The sequence below is a fragment of the Anolis carolinensis genome, chromosome 2 (genome assembly GCF_035594765.1).
Source record: "Anolis carolinensis isolate JA03-04 chromosome 2, rAnoCar3.1.pri, whole genome shotgun sequence".
Classification (NCBI taxonomy): domain Eukaryota; kingdom Metazoa; phylum Chordata; class Lepidosauria; order Squamata; family Dactyloidae; genus Anolis; species Anolis carolinensis.
The window spans coordinates 33838172-33863759 of NC_085842.1; the positions used below are offsets into that span (position 1 = coordinate 33838172).

A 25588-nucleotide genomic window follows, 5' to 3' on the forward strand; every position below is an offset into this window, starting at 1 on the left:
GGGAGGTATTAAGGCATCTATAAGGAAATGCCAGGAAAATATTGGCAATACGATCAAAAGGAGGAAGTAACGAACAAAGCTTTTTGGCAGGGAGATGGAGCAACAGCAGCCACACAACCACGCCCCCTTGGTGGCTGGAACCGAGCACAAGCCTCCACGAAGCCAAAGATGGGAAAGCCTATATACCTCTATCTATGTTCAATTGTCTGTATCTATAGATATAAAAATGTAATGTGTGTTTTTCCCATGGAGTAAACAAGAAAACCACTGAACCAAATCACACCAAATTTGGCCACAAAAAACATAGTCATCCAATCTGTGTCTTTCAATAAAAAAACCCTAGAAAAATAGTCCAAATTACAGAGGATGAGGGAAAGCCTTTCCCCCCTGGCTGCCAGTCAGAAAGGTAGGCCCTGACGTCTTTAGGCCCCCCGCTGCCCATATGCCCCGCCACCTTCGTATCCTAGCAACTCCCTCAGCCAAAATGGCACCCAAGGAACAGGCAGCACTTAACCCACACTGCCTATAAAATACAAATTATCTGATTTGAATTGGATTATATGGCAGTGTAGCCCTAAGGCCCTTCTACACAGCTATATAACCCAGAATTCCAAGGCACATAATCCACAATATCTGCTTTGAACTGGATTATCTTGAGTCCACACTGCCATATATTCCAGTTCAGTGTGGATTTTATACAGCTGTGTAGAAGGGGCCTCATATAACCCAGTTCTAAGCAGATAATATAAGATTATAAATATATAATAATTACTGTGGTATAATAATTTCCACAAGGTAGAAAGCGGACAGGCTTGCAATTAGCAAGGCTATTCAGTGCTATTCAACCTGGCCAACCAAGATTTCCCTTAGGTAAAAGACCCCAGGCTTTGAAGCCATGAAGCTACTCCGTCCCATTCAACCTGGCCTAGCAAGGATGGCCTATGTAGAAAGCGGCCAGGCTTTTAAGCTGCAAGACTATTCAGTGCAATTTAAGCTGGCCAAAGGAAGTAGCCATGCTTCATCAAAGCAGCTCTTTGACTGTGGGTGGCACTCCAGCTCGCCAAACAAGGATTCCCCTAGATATAATACAGCCAGGCATTGAAGCTTCATGGCTATTCAGTGCAATTCAACCAGACCAACAAAGGATTAACCTCGGTAGAAGGCAACCAGGCTTTGAAGCAGCGATACCATTCTGTACTATTGAAGCTGACAAACCAAAGATTCCCTTAGGTAGCAAACAGCCAGGCTTTGAAGTAGTAAGACTATTCTTTGCAATTCTAGCATCCCAAAAAATCCATTCCCCTAGAACGCAAGTACCCAAACGTCCAAGTAACAAGCCTAATCCTTTGTATTCCAGCTCACCCATATGAAGAAAACAGCTAGGCTTTGAGGCTGTAAGGCTATTCACTGTTATTCCACCTGGCCAACAAAGCATTCCCATAAGCCACAGCAATGCGTGGCCGGGCACAGCTAGCTGTCTGTATAAAATGGCATGTGTATGTTCTGTGATCCGCTCTAAGTCCCCTTTGGGATGAGAAGGATGGAATATCAATATTGTAAATGAATAATAAACACTTTCACGTCTGAACTCCCCTCTCCTTGTTAAGGATACTTGTTGTGGAGAATAGCCTTGATAAACTCAAAATAATCTCAATTCAATAACAGATACTATCAGAAAATATTTGAGGTTTATTCAGCAACTGTCTATGTTAATAATATACGCATTGTCGAAGGCTTTCATGGCCGGAATCACTGGGTTGCTGTGAGTCTTTTGAGCTGTGTGGCCATGTTCCAGAAGGTCTGTTGGGAACTAGGCAAGTGGGGTTTATATATCTGTGGAATAATGTCCAGGGTGGGAGAAAGAACTCTTGTCTGCCTGAGGCAAGTGTGAATGTTGCAATTGGCCAGCTTGATTAGCACTGAATAGTCAAATTACACCATGTCAGACTACACAGAGAAGCCACTGAAATCCAGGAGAGAAGGCTTCTGGAACATGGCCATACAGACCGAAAGACTCACCGCAACCCAATAATGTATATTTAAAGACACTTTACAAACAACTCAAAGCTTCTAAAACATTTTCATTACTTGTGATTTCCAATTCAGCAGCTGCTCTGTTCTCTTATGATATTTTCTTGTTGGCTCTGTGCTGCTCCTCTTCTTAATTGAGTGGGCATTGCTACTAACTCTTCTATAGGAAGAATGCATATTTGCCTTTGTAATACTGACAGCAAGCTACACAGCCTTGGGGAAAGCATAAATCCCACTTCTTTTAATTGGTGAGCCTAACCTCCAAGAACCAGCTCCTTAATTCAGTTACAGACTCATAAAGCCATGGCACCATCATATTCACACACAGTAGGGTTGGCTCTTCTTGAAAGAGAAATAACCCAAAGCCAAGCTTTCTGGTGTTGCCTTTCCTTGTTCTTTACAAAGGGACGAAAGTAGAAAACACAGGAGAGTCTTGAAAAAGCTTCTTTTGCCAAGTTTCTGCATAGAAATTCCCCAGCATTCCTTTTCTTTGTCATTTCCATGAACAATTTGCCAGCAGGAGCCAAGATGGTGTTTTCTCCTCCTCCCTCATCCAGAAGATGATCTCAGATTGGCATGAAATAGTGCCTACTGGGTTGTGGAAAATGCTTTTAATGTCTTCTCCTGCTCCTTGGTTTCCTCTTGTGGCAAGGCCAGTCCCAGAAGAGAAAGCGTCCGCAGGAAAAAAGCCGGAAAGGGAGCCGTGAGCGCAGCGCATGAGGAAAAGCCTTCGGTGGAAGGAAGGAGGAGCCGGTGGAGGTGAAGGTGGAGAGGCAAGCGATGCACATGTCGCTGCTGCAGGTGGAGCTTCGTCAACAGGGAGTCATTTAAGATCTATCAGGAAGCAAGTGGGGAGGGAAAAGAATTGGCCATGCAGTCACACTAGAGCAGGCATAGGCAAACTTGGGCCCTGCAGGTGTTTTGGACTTCAACTCTCACCATTCCTAACAGCCTCAGGCCCCTTCCTTTTCTCCCTCAGCCGCTTAAGCGGCTGAGGGAGAAAAGGAAAGGGCCTGAGGCTGTTAGGAATGGTGAGAGTTGAAGTCCAAAACACCTGCAGGGCCCAAGTTTGCCCATGCCTGCACTAGAGCATTGCTTCTTAAACTTTGGGTCCCCTTAGCTCAATGTTGGGGTCACGAAAAAATTGGCAACACTGAAAGGTTTATGAATGCCACCCATTTCCATGAATCCGTTAGCAACAATGTGCAGTGTTTAAAATAGACTCTGCAGAGAATACTTTAGCTACACTTCGTACAAAGAAAAATCAGCCTATTTAGAAAGTTTGCAAATGCTGGCTCATTTTCAGTAAATGTTTGATTTTTATACCTATCTTATATACCTATATACCTGGGTTTGTGCAAAAATTACTTGGGAGAAAAAGGGGTTATTATGGCTTGGAAAAGTGAAAGAAGTCCTTCACTAGAGGACCGAGGGATCCCTAGAGAGAACATTTTAATCCTATCTGTGGTTAATGAAATCTGCAAAAGTCAAACATGCCAATGTGGTGGGCTGGCTATAAATGCTAGAGATAAACTGACTGCAAATCTATCACAATCTCTGAGGATGCCTGCCATAGATGTGGGCGAAACGTCAGGAGAGAATACTTCTGGAACATGGCCACATAGCCCGGAAGACATACAACAACCCTGTGACTGCAAATCCATATTTTACTCTCCCTCCCTCCATTGGCTTTTTTTGGTCTTCCAGCAAAGCCAATAGATATGACAAGACTTACTTGACCATTGGAAATTGCAACCCAACAGCACTTGTGCCTCTGAGGTTGGGGAAAGGGTAAAGGACATTTTGAAGTCAGGCATCCTTTCTACAAGCCTTGTATCTAAATTCAAATGCCACTCTCTTGACTAATCAGAACAAACTGCAGCCTTCCAGATGTTACAGTTATCACAACTCTGATCAGCTCTAGTCATAATGTCTAAGAATGAGAAATACAGGAGTTGTAGTCCAGCATCTGGAGGACCACATGAAATGATGTGGCAGGCCAGATTAAGCCTGCAGACCTCGAATTTGACACAGATGAGTTAGACTGGAACTTATATACAAGTATAATTTGGTTGCTGTGAGTTTTCCGAGCTGTATGGCCATGTTCCAGAAGCATTCTTTCCTGACATTTTACTTGCATCTATGGCAGGGATCCTCAGTTGTGAGGTCTGTTGAAAACTAGGCAAGTGGAGTTTATATATCTGTGGAATGTCTAGGGTGGGAAAAAGAACTCTTCTCTTTGAAGCAAGTGTGAATGTTGAAATTGACCACTTTAATTAGCGTTGAAAAATCTTACAGCTGCAAGGCCTGGCTGCTTACTGCCTGGGCCTATCCTTTGTTGGGAGGTGTTAGCTGACTCTGATTGTTTCCTGTCTGGAATTCCCCTGTCTTCTGAGTGTTGTTCTTTATTCACTGTCCTGTTAACACCTCCCAATAAAGGATTCCCTCAGGCAGTAAGCAGGTAAATATTGAAGCTGCAAGCCTTTTCAATTGCAACATTCACACTTGCCTCAAACAGACAGGAGTTCTTTCTCCCACCCTGGACATTCCACAGATCAATAAACCCCACTTGCCTAGTTTCCAACAGACCTCACAACCTCTAAGGATGCCTGCCATAAATGCGGGTGAAACATCAGGAAAGAAGGCTTTTGGAACATGGCCATACAGCCTGGAAAACTCACAGCAACCCAGTGATTCTGGCCATGAAAGCCATTGACAACACAAAGTATATCTTGATTAACAAAGCCTCTGAAAAAAAGCTCCTTTTGACAAAGCTTTTTGCCACCAGGCAGGGCAGCATCGGTCCCACAGTCTGGTACCTGCGTCCGTGGCAGAGCGCTTTCTGGAGACAAGAGGAAGGGCTCCCCCAGGACGGCTCCCACACGGGAGGAATACATGTGGTCGCCTAATATAGGGCTCAGGATCAGGGTCGAGTGCACGAGGAGCTGGCTGGGAAAGGCTGACAGAAAGAGAGAGAGAGAAATAAAGCAGGGACATAGCAACCAGGGAAACACACAGAAATAGACAGCTCAGGCTCTCTTGTGGCCTCTGGTCTAGAACTGGTGTTCTGGATCTTAAAATACAGAAGTCTTTCTATTCTGCATGAGAACAGCAGCGTACCTGTCAGTGGCTGAAGTTGCAGCAATGCGCAGTCTTCGTTGGAGTCCAAGACCTTATAATGTGTCAGAGTCTTTTTTACCTCCCTCCTTTCAATGCTTCCACGGGAAGGGGAAGCCACTGGCACCACCTGCAACCCATGCAGAGCCCAGAAGTCAGCATACTTCCCCCAAATGGGTAAAAACAGCAACCAAATACCATATTTCATTGCATAATTGTCGCTACCGCGTCACAGTTGCACCCCCATTTTTGGGGAGGCAAAATTGGTATTTTTGTGTTCCTTGCATAATAGTCACATAGCTGTTTGAGACTGATTTCCCCTTCCTTCCTTTCTTCCTTCTCTGAGGGCAAGGCAGTTTTAAAACCTGAAAGGGAAGTCTCTGGAATACAGATCCTCCCTCCATCTTCCTTCCTCCAAAGAGCTCAATTTCAGACTTTGTAAATTGAGTTGCCTTTAGAGAAAGAAGGAAAAGAGGGGGAATCTTCCTTCATCCTCCCTGAGGCAAGGAAGTTTTTAAAAAAAACAAACAACTGAGCCATTTCTTTGAAGCTGGAATTATCCCTCCTCCTCTTGTCTTGGAGTTTATTTATTTTTATTATAAAAACAGAAACCAGAGACTCAAAGGCAGATTTTTTTATTGCATAATATTGTCATCACCTTTTTTCAACAAAAAGGGATTTAAAAGTGTGACTAAACATGGTAGACCACAAGCCTGCTGGTGCCCAAATCTAAGTTGCCAGATCACAGATGAGACACACCAGATCTTTGGACTCCTCCAGGGGCCTTGGACACAGACACAAACATCTGCCACCATGCAAGGCATTCCCAACCTGTTCTGGACTAAATCCTACCCTCCCTGACAATTGCCCTGCTGACTGGGGCTGATAGGAGTTGTTCTCCAAAGCACTGCGAATCATCACGTTAGGAGGAGCTGCTCTACAGCAGGGCTTCTTAAAGCAACCCCTTTCTGCCTGTAAAGCTGAAGCTCCTTCTACAGTCCACTGTAAACATCACATGTCTTTGCTAACAGGTTTGCATAAATGGGTAGTCTTTAAAGGTAAAGGTTTTCCCCTGATATTAAGTCTAGTTGTGTCCGACTCTGGGGTGTGGTGCTCATCTCCATTTCTAAGCCAAAGAGCTGGCGTTGTCCATACATGCCTCTAAGGTCATGTGGCTGGCATGACTACATGGAGCGCCGTTACCTTCCCGCTCGAGCAGTACCTATTGACGTACTCACATTTGCATGCTTTGAACTGCTAGGTTGGCAGAAGCTGGGGCTAACAGCGGGGGCTCAACCAGCTCTCCAGATTCAAAACGCTGACCTTTCAGTCATTAAGTTCAGCAGCTCAGTGGACTAACCCGCTTTGCCACCAAGGGCTCCAGTGGTGCAGCGGGTGGTCTTTAGATAATCTTTTCTTGCTGACAAATTTTTCGGGACCCCAACACTGAGTTAAGGGGACCACAATTGGGGTCAGGACCCACAGTTTAAGAAGCAATGCTTTAAGGCAAGTGGAAAAACCTGCCACCTTCTAGATGTTGATGACTGACAGCTCCCATCATCATCTCCAAGACAAAATGGGAATTAAAATCCAGCTATAACTGGAGGGTTACAGGTCGTCTCCAGACATGCTCCAGAGTCACCAGTTCAAAGCCATCACTTCCCCGCTGCTTGCCCACTAACCCTCTCCTTACCAAATCAAAATCTTCAATCTGCATCAGCTTGAGACCTGTAGAGATCTCCCCCTCTGAGGCTTCTGGGATTCTGGTAGTGATGGCACTGCAGAAAAAGAGGGAGGAGTGTCATTATCCAGCCATCCACCATTAAAATGGCCTACCAATATTTTGAGAGTAATGCAAAATGCAGGAAAGGAGCTGCCTGCTGCCCACTGCCCTCTCCTTGTTCAACACATGGGTAGGAATCTGGTAACAATACAATTGTTAGACCGCAAGTCTCAGCAGTCTTAACCTGCATAGCCAATGGTGAGGAATGAAGAAATACAACCCAACAGCCTCTGAAGCACCTATTATTTCCACCCCAGCGAGGGAAAGGAGAAATGTGAAAATTTTAACTCACCAATAGGTAGCAGTGGGACGCTTTGCTCTCTGAGACCGAATATAGAAGTCATGGACACGATGGACAGTATCTGCACAACCGGAAAGCAGAACAAGCCCAGAACTCTCCCTAGGAAGATGCAAAGTCTTTTAAAACTCTCTGACAGGGAGTTCATTCTGTGGACAGGGGTCTTGGGCAGAAGATGTGACTTGCCCGAAACCATTCCATTCATTATTTAAAGCAGAGGTGAGACCTGAAGCCAGGTTCTGGCTGTCATCTACTACCAGAGAAAAAACAGCAACCACAGATCAATGCCATAAGTACAGTTCTACTTCTCCATTTTATTTAAACACTGATAGCTTGTTTTTACTCATAAGCTCAAAGCAGGTCCCAACAGTATTCATAGTTTTGAATGTGATGTCCCTGCTTCTTGGCAGGGGGTTGGACTGGATGGCCCACGTGGTCTCTTCCAACTCTATGATTCTATGATTCTCCTAAATATAATACTGTACAAGGAAATCAATCAGCTACACTAGTTAAGGATCGTGAGCTTTGGATCCCAACACAAATGTAGCTCTTCTGATCCGCTTCTAGGCACAAAAGATAACAGCTGGCCCTCGGTATTTCTGAGTTCTTCATCCTCAGAATCAAGCAACCGCACCTCAAAATTATTTGGAAAAAGTTCCAAAAAACAAACCATGGTTTTGCCATGCATGGCAATGTGCAACATGCCTTGCTGTAGCCTCCTGCAAATTCACTGATCCTCAGGCTCTTTCTCACACTTGTTTGAGTTGTTCATCACTTTATATAAGGAACACATTTGGCTATTGTGTATAACACAGCACAACCACATTTTTTTTCTTGGTGTCTTGGTATTTAGGCCTATTCCTGGGATTATCTGAGTGCTGATACAGAAAATTGCACTGGATAGACTGCATGAGCTCTAGTTTCTTAGACAGGATTATCATCTATAATATTCTGGCTAAACGTCAGGAGAGAATGCTTCTGGAACATGGTCATACAGCCCGGAAAACTCACAGCAACGCAGGATTATCATGATTTTTATGGGTGAGCGAATGCGACTGGTAGATTGCATATATTTTGTACCTCAAAAGCTAGAGCTGAAAGGTGGAAACTGGTGCCATTTTTGGAATCAGCAGGTCAAATATCCCCAAAAATAGGGCTAACATTTGAGGCACCAAATTGTGTGTTGGTCAGTGCAATAAGACTTGAGAATCCACAGATTTCAGTATCTACAGCATGTTGCACGTCGCCATAATGCTTACTGTTCTAGCCAATTGTATTATTTTCGTGGAACCACTCTCTTTCAACTACCTTGTACTATCAATGCGTTTTAAAACTCACAAGACCCAATAATAAGTTTGTTCCTTCAACAAATGCTGCTTGGTATGACTCACTAATGCTTTGGACTAAATTGGATGGACAATCGCTCTATTTTAAGGTAACGTATTCCTAAAGTTAGCCAAAATGAAGGATAACTGGCCTGATCCTACTCCATTCTGTGCCTGTTCATAAAATTGTACCCATAAATTTCATTTCTGTACCATGGATTGTCTCCTACAGCATCACAGATTAAACCTAATAATAATAATAGTAATAATAATAATAATAATAAATTTATTTTTATCCCACCCTGTCTCCCCAGGGAGGACTTAGGGCGGTTTACAACAAAAATTTTTGGCAAGCATTCATTGCCAGCATAACATAATAGACAGATCAAATAATAAACAACAAAATAAACAACATTGGGGTGAATTTATGAAACAATTTGAACCCTAAATTGGATGAAGACCTTACTGCCAGTAAAATCCAAAAATTGTCTGGAGGCAACAGCCCTATCAAAACGAAACAGGTTCAGATCTAAATGTGAAATAGAGACTGCATTGATTGTCATGGGGAAACAACAAGGGATAAGTTTGTTGTTATATGCCTGCAAGTCATATCTGAGTTACGGTAACTCTTAAGGCAAACCTATTGTGTGGTTTTGTTGTCAAGATTTGTTTAGAGATATGTTGTCGTTGCCTTCCTTGAGGCTCAGCGAGTGTGACTTGCCTGAGGTTACTCAGTGGGTTTTGACGGCTGAGCAGGGATCCAGCATTCAGGTCACTACACCATGCTAGCGTTCAACATACATGTAAAAAATAACTAATACACATCTTGCTGTAAGCAACCTGTCATCAATTCATCCTGTCAATCATTTTCTTCTCCATCTCCAAAGCCATTACTTACTTTCCTGCAGCTTTGATCACTTGGAGATTCTGGGGGAGCCCTAGCTTTTGGCTTAGAAACGGCAGAAGAGAGAGCAAAGTCACTTCCCCTGGCTTGCCTGTTGTAAGCATGGAAAAAGAAAAAAAAGGTTAATATTGTGCCTATCTAGGAACCTAACCGTCTGTAGGTCTCCCTCCTCAGGTTGGTGCCCACTACAACCCACATGATCCCCAGCTAGTTGGGATGGGAGTTGTAATGCAACATGTCTGGATAGCATCAGGTTGGAGGACCCTTGCCCTGGCAACAGCTCATCTATCCTACTTTGCTTAATCCGATCCCTCTTTGGGAGCACACTAATTGGCCCAATATATCTTGTTTATCATATGTTCTCTGCACAAAGATATAGAGCAGTAGTTCTCCCTCTATTTAGTCTTTCAGATGTCCTAAACTTCAACACACAGAATCCCTTCCCATTGGCGAAGCTGTTTGAGACATCTGGGAGATGAAGTCCAAAACACCTAGTGGACCAATGTTTGAGAATAGAGCGCAATTGCCCAAGCTCATTTGGTTTGATTCATAAATTTGTAGCTTTGATTTTGAGACCTACTGTACATTCCTGGGGTCATATAAAATGTCATGGTTAATATTGATAACTGTGATAATAAATAATAATAAGGGGCCACGAGCAGGAAAGGTTTGAAAAGCTCTGGTCTAAGCACATTTTATTTTACATGAAGTTGTTGCTCTCCTATCTTTCTGCAAGAAGAAAATGCCCACAAATACTGGCGATGTAGCATTCAAGCACATCAGACAGTAGACTTGCCAGAAGAGATCCAATAGCTCAATGAGCTGTTACAATTTAAGACAAAATTAAAGACATATCTACTCCTGTAGGCCTACCAAGTCAATTTTAACCTGTGAATTTTATATCTGTGTTCTATTTGTATTGTATTAGTGTTCTATTAGTAATCTTTGTACCATGTATTTTAGTATATGCATGTTATAGTAATGTGTTTTATATGGGTTTTTTTAACTGTGTTGTACCCCATCTCAAAACAGTTTTCTAAGATCTATAGAGATACTCACAGGAACACCTCAGCAAGTGAGAGTCCAAAAGTGGCAGGCTAAAACCCAGAACCTCAAGCCATGGCTGATACCGAATGAGAGACACACAGAAGACTGGGCAATTTGTAAGGCGTTGAACAGACTGTGCTCTGGCACCACGAGATGCAGAGCCAACCTTAAGAAATGGGGCCACAAAGTGGAGTCCACGACATGCGAGTGCGGAGAAGAGCAAAGCACAGACCACCTATTGCAATGCAGTCTAAGCCCTGCCACATGCACAATCGAGGACCTTCTTTTTTATCATTTTTATTGAAAACTTTTTAATACATAAATAATAAAAAGGGGAAAAAAGGAGAAGGGAACGGGGGGGGGGAGGTAGGGTAGGATTTGGAGGACCTTCTTATAGCAACACCAGAGGCATTCCAAGTGGGCCGCTACTGGTCAAAGGACATTTAGGATAATGTCAAGTTCTGGTTTGCTTCTGACACAATAAATAAATAATCCACTTAAAGCTGTGAGTTGAGACAGATAACAAAATATTATCACCACCACCATCATCATTATACTACTACATACCATCCACAGGCAGGCCAGGTGGTTTGCTGATGGCCAAAAGTACATCTGAAATACAAAACAACCAGTAACTTCAGAGACAAATCTTGGTGTGGTTAAGTTAAGCTTTTATTTATGCTGTGAAAGAATTCCAAAAAGGTGGACTACCCTCACCAAAATGCAGAGCAAAGAGAGAAGTCTGAATAGGATTTTCACTAGTAGCGTTATTTTTGTTAAAGCAGGGCTCCCTATTCTCCTCAAAATTGCTTGTATACTGTACATTACTTGGAACTACAGAATGGAATACATTGGGAAATCCTTTACATATAAAAATTCAGGAACAAACACTGGGAAGAAGTCTTCACTGAATCATGGAGTCAGAACAGCCCATAAGGGCCATCTATTCTGCCATGCAGGAATGCACAATCAAAGCATTCTTGACAGATGGTCATCCAGCCTCTATTTAAAAACCTCAGGTGGTTTGTAAACAGCAGCTGAATGGCCATCTGTCCGGAGTGCTTTGTTTCACTGACACTCTTATCATCAAGAAGTTCTTCTTGTGGTGTGAATTCATTACTCTGTTGTGTCCTAGTCACCAGAGCAGCAGAAAACAAGTTTGCCCTTCCTCAATATGACCTCTTTTCAAGTATTTACAAATGGCTATAATGTTTCCTCTTCACCTTCTCTTCTCTAGGATAATCATACCCAGTTCCCTAAGCTAAACTCAAAAACTTAATGGTATGTAAGATACAAAAAAGATATTCACTTTCATTCCCTCTAAGGCAGTGGGTTCTCAACCTGCGGTCCCCAGATGTTTTTGGCCTTCAACTCTCAGAAATCCTAACAGCTGGCAAACTGGCTGGGATTTCTGGGAGTTGTAGGCCAAAAACATTTGGGGACCTCAGGTTGGGAACCACTGCTCTAAGGTGTAGAAAAACTGGGAAACATGGCTATTGGTTGGGGATTATGGAAGATGCAATGCAACTCTTGGAGGACCACAAGTCCTTTACATCCTGTTTCTAAGAGATCATATACTCACCGTCTTTGTGCACCAGTGATTTTTCCAGCAGGTTCAGCAGTTCCTCACGACTCAGAGGTTTTCCAGGTGCCAAGATACTTTTTCCACTGGAATGGCCTCCCACTGGTTTTCCCAAACTTCGTTGCTTCAGCGGCATCTGGTACCTGCAAGACGAGAGCTATAAGAAGTGCCTCCATCCATCCTCCTTTCCTCTGTCACAGGCACGAGCAAACTTTGGACCTCCAGGTGTTTTGGACTTCAACTCCTACAATTCCTAACAGCCTACCAGCCGTTAGGAATGATAGGAATTGAAGTTCAAAGCACCTGGAGGACCGAAGTTTGCCCATGCCTGCTCTATCATCTTAACAGTTGAATGCTTTAATTGTAATATAGTACCATGATCCCTCTTGAAATTCCATGGCTGCATTCTGCTGAATCCTAGGATTTGAGGTTTCGCTGAGTCTCCTTCTCTGGAGGCTTTTAAGCAGAGACTGGATGGCCATCTCTGCTTTGGAGTGCTTTGACTGTGTGTTCCTGCATGGCAGAAATGGGGTTGGACTGGATGGCCTTAGGGTCTCTTTCAACTTTTGTGATTCTTTGGTGTAGTTCTGGAGACCACCAACAAATAGAAAGTGCAATAGGCTCTATTTCAGAAGAAGGGACTGATAAATTCATGGGTCCACCATAAAACAGCAGGTGACTTGAAAGCAGATATATACATACATACAAAGCACTCAAACTGTCTATATGAGAAATGTAAACAAACTGCAGTTCTCCATAGTATGTTTCCATGGCATTTAAAGTGGAAATATAGCATGATAACTGTGTATGGTAAAAGCATCTTAAGTTGCTCCATGTTGCTGGAAGGAGATGAAGGACTAAATCCAATTCCTAATCCCAAAGGAATGAACTACTACTGTAGATAGTAAATGAACTCTTATGTCCATCTCATTGATTCAATGGGTCTATCAAATTGGGGCTGGCAGTTGAATGTAGGCCACCAGATCCACTCTGACCTTGGAAGTTAAGTAGGATCGGCCCTGGTTAGTGCTAGATTGGTTAGTGCTTTATTTCAGAGGAAGGAAGTGGCAAAATCTCATCTGAGTTGCTGTGAGTTTTCAGGGCTGTACGGCCATGTTCCAGAAGCATTATCTCTTGATGTTTCACCCACATCTATGGCAGGCATTCTCGGAGGTTGTGAGAACTGTTGAAAAATAGGCAAATAGGATTTGTATATCTGTGTAATGTCCCAGGGTGGGAGAAAGAACTCTTGTCTGTTTGAGGTAAGGGTGAATGCTGCAATTAGCCACCTTGATTAGCACTAAATGGCCTTGCAGCTTCAAAGCCTAGCTGATTCCTGCCTGGGGGAATCCTTTGTTGGGATGTGTTAGCTGGCTCCAATTGTTTCTTGTCTGGAATGCCTCTATTTTCTGAGTGTTGTTCTTTATTTACTGTCCTGATTTTAGAGTTTTTAAAATACTGGTAGCCAGGTTTTGTTCATTTTCACAGTTTCCCCCTTTCTGTTGAAATTGTCCACATGCTTATGGATTTCAATGGCTTCTCTGTGTAGTTTGACATGGTGTTTGTTAGAGCCAGGAAGCAGCCAGGCTTTGAAGCTGCAAGGCCATTCAATGCTAAACAAGGTGATCAATTGTAACATTTCACACTTGCCTCAAACAGACAAGAGTTCTTTCCCCCACCATGGACATTCCACAGATATATAAACCCACTTGCCTAGTTTCCAACAGATCTCACAACCTCTGAGGATGCTTGCCATAGATGTGGGCAAAACATCAGGAGAGAATGCTTCTGGAACATGGCCATACATCCTGGAAACCTCACAGCAACCCAGTGATTCTGGCCACGAAAGCCTTTGACACCACCTCATCTGCGTATCCGTTGCCTAAGACATTCATGAGTTGACAACTGATTTGTATGCAATAACAATGGGTGCATCTACACTGTAGAATGAATGCAGCCTGATACTAACAGCCTACCAGCTGTTAGGAATTGTGGGAGTTGAAGTCCAAAACGCCTGGAGGGTCCAAGTTTGTCCATTACTACTATAAAATCATGGAAGTTGTAGTTTTGCGACACACCAGCATTAGATGTTAGAGAAGGTTCAAGGCTTTATAAAACTACAACTCCCGTGAATCCATAGCACTGAGCCACGGCAGTTAAAAGTGGTATCAACCTGCATTAACTCTACAGTGTAGATGCCCCCTAAAATGACTTTATTCTGCTACAGTGCCATTATTCCACTTTAATTGCCATGGTAACATGCTGTTAAATTCTGGGTTTATTGTTCAGCAAGGCCCAAGAGTTCTCTGGCTGTGACTACTAAATGCCCCATTCTCAAAACTGAAAATCCTATGCTTCCATGGCGGTTTAAAGTGGGATAAAAGCGCTATACCAGCCTAGTGTGGCCATTAAGACTAAAGGGATACAATATGAACAAGGTGACAATCGACCCTGGCTGCACCTAGAATGAATGCACTTTGACATCACTTCAACTGCCAAGGCTGATGGTTACGAAATCCTGGGAGTTGTAGTTTTACAAGGTCTTTTGTCTTCTCTGCCAAAGAGGGCTGGTGCCTCACCAAACTACAAATCCCAGGATTCCATAGCATTGAGCTACTGCAGTTAAAGCTGTGTCAAACTGCATCAATTCCACAGTGCAGAGGGAGCTTCTCTCTTACCAGGCCCGAGTACTGAAAGGCGCCCGCATTCCTTTGCAAAGTCTCCAAGGCTTGGAGCGAAACATTGCAGGCGAGCAGCTAAACAGCCTTCATTTCCTCCCAGCCATGCGCGCCCCTGAAAGCGAGTGACTGAGTGACGCCATTGGATAAGACAAGCAAGAGCCTTAGGGCGAACCACCAATCAGAGAAAGGCGGTCTCTTACTAGCAATGATGTCAAGCATGGTTTTTTTTTAGGACTTCAACTCCCAGAAGCCTCAGCTTTCATAGCTAATGATTAGGAATTCTGGGAGCTGAAGTCAAAAAAAAAAACAAAACCCTGGAAGATGGAAGCCAATAGGGAAGTGTTTACAGCGCATGCGCGTTTCTCCCACGATCCCCAACCACACACAATTCATCCAGTGTGGCGTTATTATTTATTTATTTTTTCTTGGACTTCAACTCCCAGAATCCTCAGGCAAGGCAGTGAAGGGTAATGAATTCTGGGAGCTGAAGTCCAAGGACTAGAGTGGGAAAGAGAGCTTATAGCGCATGCTCATACTTCGGCGTTCCACCTGGCTCAGGCTTTGGCTTCTGGAGAGATGGCTTCCCGCGCGGGACCGCGAGCCACGGGGACCGACGGCAGCGACTTCCGGCACCGGGAGCGCGTGGCCCAGCATTTCCAGATGAGGTGGGAGGAAGGAAACTAGGCCTCAAAGGGCCTTCCTCGCCTTTCTTTTATCGCCTCTCTTGGTATCTTGGTTTGTAGGCCTGTGCCTTAGGTTGTCTGAGGCACTGATTCAGAAAATGGCATTGGATTGAGCACACCAGCTCTAGTTTCTTAAATATTGTTATCACGGAATGGCATTATATGGTCAGTGTAGACCAGGCAAGGGCCAACTTGGGCCCTCCAGGTGTTTTGGACTCCAACTCCCAGCATGCCTCACAGCCTCAGGCCCTTTTCTTTTCCCCTCAGCCGCTTCAGCGGCTGAGGGGAAAAGAAAAGGGCCTGAGGCTGTGAGGCATGCTGGGAGTTGGAGTCCAAAACACCTGGAGGGCCCAAGTTGGCCCATACCTGAGATAGCATATGTTCTGTATCTCAATAACTATGGCTGCTAGTGGGAAACATTTTTGGAATTTTCAGGTCAAATATACTCAGAAACAGGGCAACATTGGAGGCATCAAAATATGTGTTGGCCAGTGTAATATAAACGGTAATGTACAGGTGGATATAGTGTACTGTATCTGGATTTCAGTAAGGCCTTCAGCAAGGTCTCCCAAGACCTTCTGGCAAACAAACTAGTCAAATACAGGCTAGGCAAAATTACAGTTAGGTGGATCTATAATTGGTTAAGAGATCTAACCCAATGCATCTTCTTCATCCTGGAAAGAATTGACAAGTGGAGTGCCATAAGCAGGGTTCCGTCCAGAAGACAGGAGCAGAATTCGAAACGGTCTTAGCAGTTTACAGAGATGGGACAAAACTAGCAGAATGAACTTCAGCAGAGACAAATGCAATATACTCTACTTAGGCAGAAAAAATTAAATGCAGAGATAAAGAATGGAGGACGCCTGGCTCAATATCAGTATGTGTGAAAAAGATCTTGGAGTCCTCATGAACAACAAGTTAAATATGAGTCAACAATTTGACGTGGCGGCAAAAAAGCGAAGGGATTATGGCCTGCATAAATATTTTTGGTTTTTTGTGTCAGGAGCAACCGGAGTTGCTTCTGGAGTGAGAGAATTGGCCGTCTGCAAGGACGTTGCCCAGGGGATGCCCGGATGTTTTACCATCCTTGTGGGAGGCTTCTCTCATGTCCCTGCATGGAGCTGGAGCTGATAGAGGGAGCTCATCCCCACTCTCCCCGGGTGGGATTCGAACTTGGCAGCCTTCAGGTCAGCAACCCAACCTTCAAGTCACAAGGCTTTTATCCCCTAGACCATCGGAGGCTCCGCCTGCATAAATAGGAGTATAGAGTCTAGATCCAGGAAAGTCATGCTACCCCTGTATTCTGCCTTGGTCAGACCACACCTGGAATCACACTGTGTCCAATTCTGGGCACCGCAGCTGAAGGGAGATGTGGACAAGCTGGAAAGTGTCCAGAGGAAGGCGACTAAAATGATCAAGGGTCTGGAGAACAAGCTTCATGGGGAGTGGCTTAAAGAGCTGGGCATGTTTAGCCTGCAGAAGAGAAGGAGACATGAGGGCTATGTATAAATATGTGAGGGGAAGTCATAGGGAGGCGGGAACAGGCTTGTTTTCTGCTGCCCTGCAGATGAGGATGCAAAACAATGGTTTCAAACTACAGGAAAGGAGATTCCACCTGAACATTAGGAAGAACTTCCTCACTGTGAGAGCTGTTCAGCAGTGGAACTCTCTGCCCGGAATGTTGTGGAGGTTCCTTCTTTGGAAGCTTTTAAGCAAAGGCTGGATGGTCATCTGTCGGGGATGCTTTGAATGCATTTTTCCTGCTTCTTGGCAGGGAGTTGGACTGGATGGCTCACAAGGTCTCTTCCAACTCTATGATTGAGAGGTTTTCTTGGTGGCCACCTGAGGCTTTGGAATTCCCTCCCCAGGGAGATTTAAAAGGCATCCTCAGGCAACAGCTAAATACCTTCCTTTTTAAACAAGACTTCAGCTAATAAATCTAGGCTCAAGTCGAGAAGGTTAATATCCCTTGGTGGTATGAGGTGTAATAAGACTTGATTTGACAAATGGCCACAATAATGTATTTCAGTTTTAAATGCTTATTTATGTTTATGTTTTAAATTGTTGATAGTTGAATACTTGGATGCAGAATCCGTAAATAAGGAGGGTTAGCAGTCTTTAATAGGCCATCTTCTTTCACAGTCTTTAATGGTTCACTTTATTTCACATTTTCTCTCTTTCTTTCTATACAATGGTATAGTAAAAGGTGCTCCTTATATAAAATAGCAAAATCAAGGTTTACTTTTGGAATTGCCATATTTATTTGATTCTAAGGCCCCTTCACTGCTATATAATTCAAATTATCTGATTTGAACTGGATTATATGTGTCTACAGTGCCATATAATACAGTTCAAAACAGATAATCTGGATTTTATATGGCAGTGTAGAAGAGGTCTAAAACATCATCCATTGTAAAACGCACACTACTTTCAGTACCACCAACAGAAAAAGGCTATATGTGTATGTATATATATAGAGGTACCTTAAAGATCCAACCAGTCCATACTCCAGGAAATAATGCCCAATTGCGCACTGGAGGGAAGGATATTAGAGGCAAAGATGAAGTGCTTTGGCCACATCATGAAAAGACAGGAAGGCTTAGAGACGATAATGATCCTAGGGAAAATGGAAAGAAAAAGGAAGAGGGGCCGACCAAGGGTAAAATGGATGGATGGTATCCTTGAAGTGACTGGCTTGACCTTGAAGGAGCTGGGGGTGGCGACAGCTGATAGCGAGCGCTGGCGTGGCCTGGTCACGAAGAGTCAGAAGTAACTGAATGAATAAACAGCAACAAAACACACACATATATAGAGAGAGAAAGCGAGAGGCAGGTACCTGTGATGATACACCTTGTTTTTAAAGATGTTCATGTGTGGGATAAAGTGCATCTTAGAATCAAATAATTCTGCACAGAAAAATTCAAGCTGTAGATGCACAGTTTGTGGATATGGGTAGCTTACTGTATCTTGAACATTGTCTATTGTTCACCTTTTTCCCTTCTTTGCTTCACATAGCATGACCCTCAATCCGGACACATACACGTGTGTGTATGTGTGTATGTTAAAGCTGTGGATGGTTGAATACATGGATGCAGAATCCGTGGACATGGAGAGCGTATTGTATCCTGAATACCGTATTTCTTCAATTCTAAGGCTCATTTTCTTGCCTATATAAACACATTTAAAAATGGGGAGCATCTTAGAATTGCAGGTGTATGTTATGTATTTTTGTTAGGGTACTGAAATTAGGGTGCATCTTGCAATTGATGTTGTCTTACAGATGATGAAATACGTGCCATATTTCCATGGTTTGCCTTATTTCTTTCTCTGTTTGCTTCCCAACAGTGTCTCCCTCAAGTCTGAGATCAAGAAGCTGATCTACATGCAGGTGGCTCTGTGGCTACTGGTGGCGGCGCAGATGTGTGTGGCACATTTCAAGCTCTTATCGCACGACCAGGTGGCCATGCCTTACCAGTGGGAATACCCCTACCTCCTCAGCATCATCCCTTCACTCTTTGGCTTTCTCTCCTTCCCCCGGAACAACATCAGCTACCTGGTCATCTCCATGATCAGCACCGGCCTATTCTCAGTGGCTCCCCTCATCTACGGCAGCATGGAGATGTTCCCCATGGCGCAGCAGCTCTACCGCCATGGCAAAGCCTACCGCTTCATTTTTGGCTTTTCTGCTGTCTCGGTCATGTACCTGCTAATCGTGGTGGCTGTGCAGGTTCATGGCTGGCAGCTTTATTACAGCAAGAAGCTCCTGGACTCCTGGTTCACCAGCACACAGGAGAAGAAGAAGAAATGAACATATGCTGGGGAGTTGCATGCCCGCAACGCTGCCTTGGGGCCAAGGGTGGGAGCAAGGGGGTGCCCTCCCCAAGCAGAGGGGGAGAGGGGCTGTCGGGGGTTCTTGGTCATCCCCACCCAGGCAAGTGGAGGTGCAATGGAAGCTAAGTGAACATTGCATCGTTTGTCGGTTTCTTCCAGTCCGTCCACTCTGGTAAAAGGTGGGAGATACAAACTAGGACAACCCTGCCTTGGGACCAGTTTATGGGATTCCTCAATCCATATGATGCTAGGACACTTGAAAGGGACAATGCCAACTGCAGCCAACATGGGTGGATGAGGGAGAACACAGTCTCTTGTTGGTTTGTAGAAACATTGACTTGTGCCAGGCAGCTTTAAACTTGGGAACAGCTTAGGAAGATTACTTTTCTTTTGGATAATGAGTTCATCTGCACTGTAGAATGAATGCAATTTTACACCACTCTTAACTGCCATGACTCAGTGCTAGGTGAAGGATTGCAAAGAATGCTGGTGTCTCCCCATCCTACTGAGCCATGATAATTAAAGTGGCTCCAAACTGCATTAATTCTACAGTGTAGATGCACCCCTAATGAAAATAAAGCCCACACTCTCTAAAAGTTTTGAATTAAAATTTTGCTCAACCAGAAGTGCATCTCCACCAGAATGAATACAGTTTGACATCACTTTAACTACCGCTCCATGCTATGAAATAATAGAAGTTGTAGTTTTACAAAGTCTTCAGCTTTCTCTGCCAAAGAGTGCCGGTGCCTCATCAAATGAGACATCCCATAATTCCATAGCATTGAGCCATGGCTGTTAAAAGTGGCACCAAACTGCATTTGTTCTGTGATATAAACATCTTGTCACTCACAGAATTCCTCAGTGCAAGAATTTTGGGATTTGTAGTCAAATTGTTCTAATTTCCCCTAAGCTATTAAGTAGTCATTTTCTGTCATAAACAGTGTTGCAGAAATGCAGTTGGATAGGAAAGCATGGTGTGGTTGGGGATCCCTTGCGCCCACTTGATCTATTAGAAATGTTTCAGCCCTCTCCCACACCAAAGGAAGGGTGCTGCATACAATTCTATAGCTGAGGTAGCACCTCTTCCTTGCTCTGGTGGAAGGAATACTTCCTTGCTTCACTGCAAAGAAATTAAAGCAGCCATTGCCAAGCAGTCAGGTTTTACTCTTTCCACCTCCCTGCCATTTCCACTCATGTATGCCAATTGCAGAATAACTAACTGTGCCTCCCCATGCTAGTCTTACTTTCCCTATTTATGCAGGCTACCCTGACAAATGCCCCCCTCCACTTTGCCTTTTCTTCAGGCAGCCAGTGGCTCACAGGCAGTGGCTGCCACTTCGTTCCTTGCTAATGGGCTTTAGACCTTGCTCCCTACCTGTGCACATCTGTACCAAATAAAGAGCTAACATGAAATCTTGCAGCTGGGTCTTTTGTGAATGGAGGGGCTGGCCAACTGCTGCATCTAGTTGCTGCTATGTTTCTCCCCCTCTTTGCTATTCATTGAATATTTCCAAAAGTTCTACTGATGTTTTATTAAGCTCTGTTAAGTAAACACACCAATCCATCAATCCACAGCAGAATTAACCAGTAGCAAATGCCCACGTAGACAGAAGATACAACCCAGTACAAATAGATGGTGCACACGAATTGTTACTCAGCTATAAATCAAAGCCAGGATTTAGAGACAAAATTAATGGATTTTGATATGGCCTATGGATAAGTTGAGGGTCATTCTACAGAGGGGAAACAATGTCTTGGGTATTAAGATGCCAGAAATGACACCATGGCAGAGAAAGTAGAAAGGCTGGTACTTCGTTTATAAATACAGTAGAGCCTCACTTATCCAACATAAACAGGCTGGCAGAACATTGGATAAGTGAATATGTTGGATAATAAGGAGGAATTAAGGAAAAGCCTATTAAACATCAAATTACATTATGATTGTACAAATTAAGCACCAAAACATGTTTTACAACAAATTTGACAGAAAAAGCAGTTCAATACACAGCAATGTTATGTAGCAATTACTGTATTTATGAATTTAGCACCAAAACATAATGTCTTGAAAAGATTGACTATAAAAACATTGACTACTAAAAGGCAGACTGAGTTGGATAATCCAGAACGCTGGATAAACAAATGTTGGATAAGTGAGACTCTACTGTACTTGTAAGTTCTTGCCTCTTGCCACTTTACTCTGAGAAAAGGATGGTTCCTTTTATAAGAAGACTTAAGGTACAGTATTCACATTGATCTGTGGATAAGGCAACTCAGGCTTTTCAGGTTGATTTTTGATTAAAATTTCTAGACTTATACATGAGTATATAGAGTACATTTATAGAAATGACTCATTCACCATCTGGTGATACACAAATATGAAGTGAGACAATAAAAGCCAGTGAATGTATTGCTTTTCCTGCCTTTGTTCTACTGCTGACAGATTGCTTCTGGAAGAAAACAAGGATTTTATTATACAATTCATGGAATTTTACAAGGGTCTATAATCGTATTTCACCTGTTAACTCTTGTGATTTCCCATCACATTTCCCATCTGTTTATCTTAACACAGAAAACTCAATAAATAAGGGAATATAGAACAGTTCCATACCTCATTAGAGCTATGAGTTTGTCCATAAACTTGTCTCTAGAACATGATAGGCTTCTTGAGTGGTGGGGGGAAAAATGGAATAATATGAAATCCTAGTATGAATGATCAGCATTTCAGATCAGCTACTCTGTAGTTCCAAGTGTTGCCAAAGAGGAACCTTTCAATTTGCTTCAAATATCATGGAGAAGGAAATTACAATGAAAAAATTCAAAGCCAGAAAATGAAGTCTTGGGGATAAATGAGATGGTCTTGGGAAGCTGAGTTCCATTCTTTGACTTTGGGCCCTTCCACATAGCCATATAATCCAGAATATCAAGGCAAAGAATACACAATATCTGCCTTGAACTGGATTGTCTGAGTTCACACTGTTATATAAACCAATTCAATGTGGATTTTATACAGTTGCGTTTCTTGCATCCTTCAACCAAGCCCAAGTACCAGCAGAATAGGATATAACTCTGATTTTGTTACTTTTTGCCTCTTTTCTTTGGAAATAGAAGCAGTATGTATCAGGCTGAGTTGGATGTTTCCTCTGGATTAAATACACAAACATGCATCCAGCAGCAGGCTATTTAGTAGTCAATGCAATTTTTGGCCTTTGCGTTGGCCTGTTCAATAAGAGATGTATTGATGTCCGCTTTTTTGTTTATCCAGTTGACCTGTTTGTTTTGCTTATGAAGCACATTGCCCATCTCCAATGCCATATTTTTCAGATTCCCCAATATGTTTCCCACTTGAGTAAGATTCTCTTCTGTCTTACAATCTCTGGCATCATTTGCTTTCTGTGCTTTGCAACCTCTGCTTCTTGCTTCCAATAATTCTTTCTTCTTCAGATGCGTTACATACCTTGGTTGTTCAAATACTACATTGTGGTTTAAGTCCTCTTCATCATCCAAAATTGTCTTGCAGGGTTTCCTTCCTGCTTTCTTCCTGTTCTTGGAAGGACAGACGTTGAGGCCACAGCATTTGCTGAGCTCCATCAAGCTCTTCTCTGCTTCTTTCACATCTTTCTCTATATGGTCCATGCTTCCTTCTATACGATTCAGCTGTTCCCCTTGTTCATCCAGCATAGAGATGATTTTGATCCCTGCATCTTGGCATTCAGAAGCCAAGAGACAAATCCTCTCAGAGCATTCTAAAGATTCATCTTTAAGCTGATGGATCTTCAGTTGAATTTCTTCAGATGACAATAACTCAGCCATGATTGACATCAGTTTTTTTGAGATCACAAATGGGATCTTACATAGTTTCAGAGGTGAAAAGTCCTCCTTTCTAGCTTCAGCTTCTGGAGATCGACAAAGAATGGTTCCACTCAATGCATAGGAACACGTCTCATTTCAGGTCTACAGGTGAAGCTTTCCTTGGCCGATTGCCTTCATCCTTTCCTCTCTGGTCCCTCGTTTAAATAGGTTACTAAATTACGACATCCAAACAGCACCATCTGTCCTGTAAAATGAGACAGCATCCTAGCCTTTCTGGTTTTTAATCTTTTTTGTTATCAGAGCAGGCCGATTGTTTCCAGGCACCATTGAAAGTGACCTTTAAGGCTCAAATACAAAGATGCGTAAGAAGGTAGATCTGGAAAGACAGCTGGGAGATTTGCAGTGGATTGGCCATGATTTATTACTGGCAGTAAATAACGTGAATCCTTTCCACCACCAGGTGAGTTAGCTGGCTGAAATGAAGATAGCTTGGAGTATCCAGGTATAATGTCGGTACATTTTATTCATTTATCTTTTTATCCTACTCCCTTATTGTGAGATTTCAGAGCTGACTAAGACTGCTGGGAATTGCAGTCCAACAACAACTGGAAACCATGTCCTATGAGGAGCGGATGAAAACACCTGTAGAAGAGAAGGGATGTTTGTGTGTGTGAGAGAGGGTTCAGAGCCCGATTGTCAAGCTTTCCAGACTCTGACCCAATCAGAGGCAAGGTGGGAAATTTAATGAGCTGTCATTCATGGATTTGAAGTCTTGAGTCTGTTGTGAGTCCTTACCAAGTGCATCTGGGAGGAATGTGGTTTGATGGGTGGTTGATGGGTCCTGATGGTTCAGCGCCAGCAACCAGTGATTCACAACTTGTGGATCTCCAGATGTTTTGGCCTTCAAGTCTCAGAAATCCTAACAGCTGGTAAACTGGCTGGGATTTCTGAGAGTTGTAGGCCAAAACACCTGGAGACCCAGAGGTTGAGAACCACTGAGCTAGACAAAGGAGGTGTCCGACGGTGGACAAAAGATGTTTAAGGCACAATTACATACAATGCAGGATTCACAGAGGGAGTCCAGATAGTGCTTTAGATGAGGCAACATTTCCAGGATAAAATTTTAGATCATATCAGATAAAGGTGGGAAACCTTTGTGTCTCTTCATGAGAAAACTCATAATGTGTCCTGGGATTTTTCCAGTGTACCGTGAGATGATTATAATAATTATGAAGCCATTTCCCAAGGTCCTAAGGTGCAGTGGAAAAGATTACTAGCAGATAAGTAAAGGTCTGGTGCTTGTTAGCTATATATCTCTAAGGAGCCACAGATAACTCTATGTAACACAATGTTTGTTCCTGAGTTATAAATGTCACTTCCTAATTGTGTCTATCATAAAAACATGGGAAAAATTATTAAACTACAAAACTTTGTTTTTGTGGGACATCCTACAGCACATTTTCCTACAGGTTTTCAGTGGATATCTCATTGAGTCTCAACCAATTCAGCATAGTTTCTGGAGTATAACAACTATTTACAAAGTAAGTACCGCACAATTAAACAGAAACAACACTTTCAAACCAGGAACAAAAAATGTTTCAAATTTTGTTACATAGTATAATCATTCATAATTTTGGGGTTGAGTTTTTGATAATAGTTCTACTTTGTAAATTACTCTTTTCAACTTCTGTATATTTAATATCTCTTTGCTTTTTAAACTTTCCCTGAACCTTGCTGTTTCTCTAAGCATACATTCTTAATTGGATTACAATGAAATTGCCAATTGCATGACTTCCCATATTTTTAAAAGGTTACAATTATGTAAACAGACCAGAGAATAGAGAACAAACACAGCCGTTTTCTAGGAAAACATTGGAAAGGCTGGTGTTTTTCCAAAAGTAACCTGGGGTTTATGTGCTGAAGATCCTTGGGGAATCCCCAAGGAATGAACAATGAAAGTACATCCTGCTCAATAGCAGAAGAAATCAGAACCTGAGACATTCACATCTCATGAGGCAAATAATCAGTTCCTTGTCTTTTGGGGTCCCATTTTCAATGACAACAGTAGTAAAAAAAACTGCATTAATTCGATAATAGAGATGTACCCATAGGTTTTTCACTGGACAGTTAGATTATTCCTAGAGCATTTAACGTTGCATTTCATCTCTAAGTAAATATATCCTAGTGAACTCACCGGTACTTCAGGATATACATGTTTGCTTAAGCTGCACAGTCATTGGGGATCAAACCTTCTTTAGCCACCTCTTTAATCCTGTGTCTTTATTACCATCTTGAACTGCAGACAACAGCTGTTTCATATTTACTCCATGCAGCAAAAGCCAAGGGCTAAATCTGATTATTACTCCCCGTTGGACAAGAATATTAAATCAATGGGCTTTAATCAATCTAACTGTTGACTTAGCATTCAACAATAAATCCAGTAAATCTACTGTAGTGGGAACCACAAACGGGCCCTAAAATATCGTAATTATTTTT

At 42.9% G+C, this 25588-nt stretch overlaps 3 protein-coding genes across 3 annotated transcripts; 1 reads left to right on the plus strand and 2 right to left on the minus strand.

Moving 5' to 3' along the window:
- Positions 1-1669: 1669 nt before the first annotated feature.
- rpusd3 (RNA pseudouridine synthase D3) lies at positions 1670-14944 on the minus strand. Its single transcript, XM_008105564.3, has 9 exons — positions 14766-14944; positions 12088-12230; positions 11073-11117; positions 9453-9549; positions 7224-7331; positions 6842-6926; positions 5152-5278; positions 4851-4990; positions 1670-2865 (listed from the first exon to the last, which is right to left on the minus strand). The coding sequence occupies exons 1-9, from the start codon at positions 14828-14830 to the stop codon at positions 2620-2622; spliced, it is 1056 nt and encodes a 351-aa protein (XP_008103771.2). The 5' UTR covers positions 14831-14944; the 3' UTR covers positions 1670-2619.
- A 199-nt stretch (positions 14945-15143) lies between these two features.
- Positions 15144-21689, plus strand: jagn1 (jagunal homolog 1). Its single transcript, XM_003217884.4, has 2 exons — positions 15144-15433; positions 18797-21689. Exons 1-2 carry the CDS (start codon positions 15345-15347, stop codon positions 19257-19259), a joined length of 552 nt encoding a protein of 183 aa, XP_003217932.1. The 5' UTR covers positions 15144-15344; the 3' UTR covers positions 19260-21689.
- Positions 19666-24932, minus strand: LOC100555718 (synaptosomal-associated protein 23-like). The gene has a single exon (XM_062973753.1). The coding sequence runs from the start codon at positions 23099-23101 to the stop codon at positions 22463-22465; it is 639 nt and encodes a 212-aa protein (XP_062829823.1). The 5' UTR covers positions 23102-24932; the 3' UTR covers positions 19666-22462.
- Positions 24933-25588: the final 656 nt, after the last annotated feature.

What these genes read in the sequence shown, in the direction of transcription:
- rpusd3 (XM_008105564.3), bottom strand. Translation starts at nt 14,830, where the DNA reads ATGTTTCGCTCCAAGCCTTGGAGACTTTGCAAAGGAATGCGGGCGCCT. An exon ending in ATCACTGGTGCACAAAGACG is followed by an intron (nt 11,118 to 12,087) that starts GTGAGTATATGA and finishes TTTGTATTTCAG; the next exon opens with ATGTACTTTTGGCCATCAGC. An exon ending in GTGATCAAAGCTGCAGGAAA is followed by an intron (nt 7,332 to 9,452) that starts GTAAGTAATGGC and finishes GCATCTTCCTAG; the next exon opens with GGAGAGTTCTGGGCTTGTTC.
- jagn1 (XM_003217884.4), top strand. Translation starts at nt 15,345, where the DNA reads ATGGCTTCCCGCGCGGGACCGCGAGCCACGGGGACCGACGGCAGCGAC. An exon ending in GCCCAGCATTTCCAGATGAG is followed by an intron (nt 15,434 to 18,796) that starts GTGGGAGGAAGG and finishes GCTTCCCAACAG; the next exon opens with TGTCTCCCTCAAGTCTGAGA.
- LOC100555718 (XM_062973753.1), bottom strand. Translation starts at nt 23,101, where the DNA reads ATGTCAATCATGGCTGAGTTATTGTCATCTGAAGAAATTCAACTGAAG.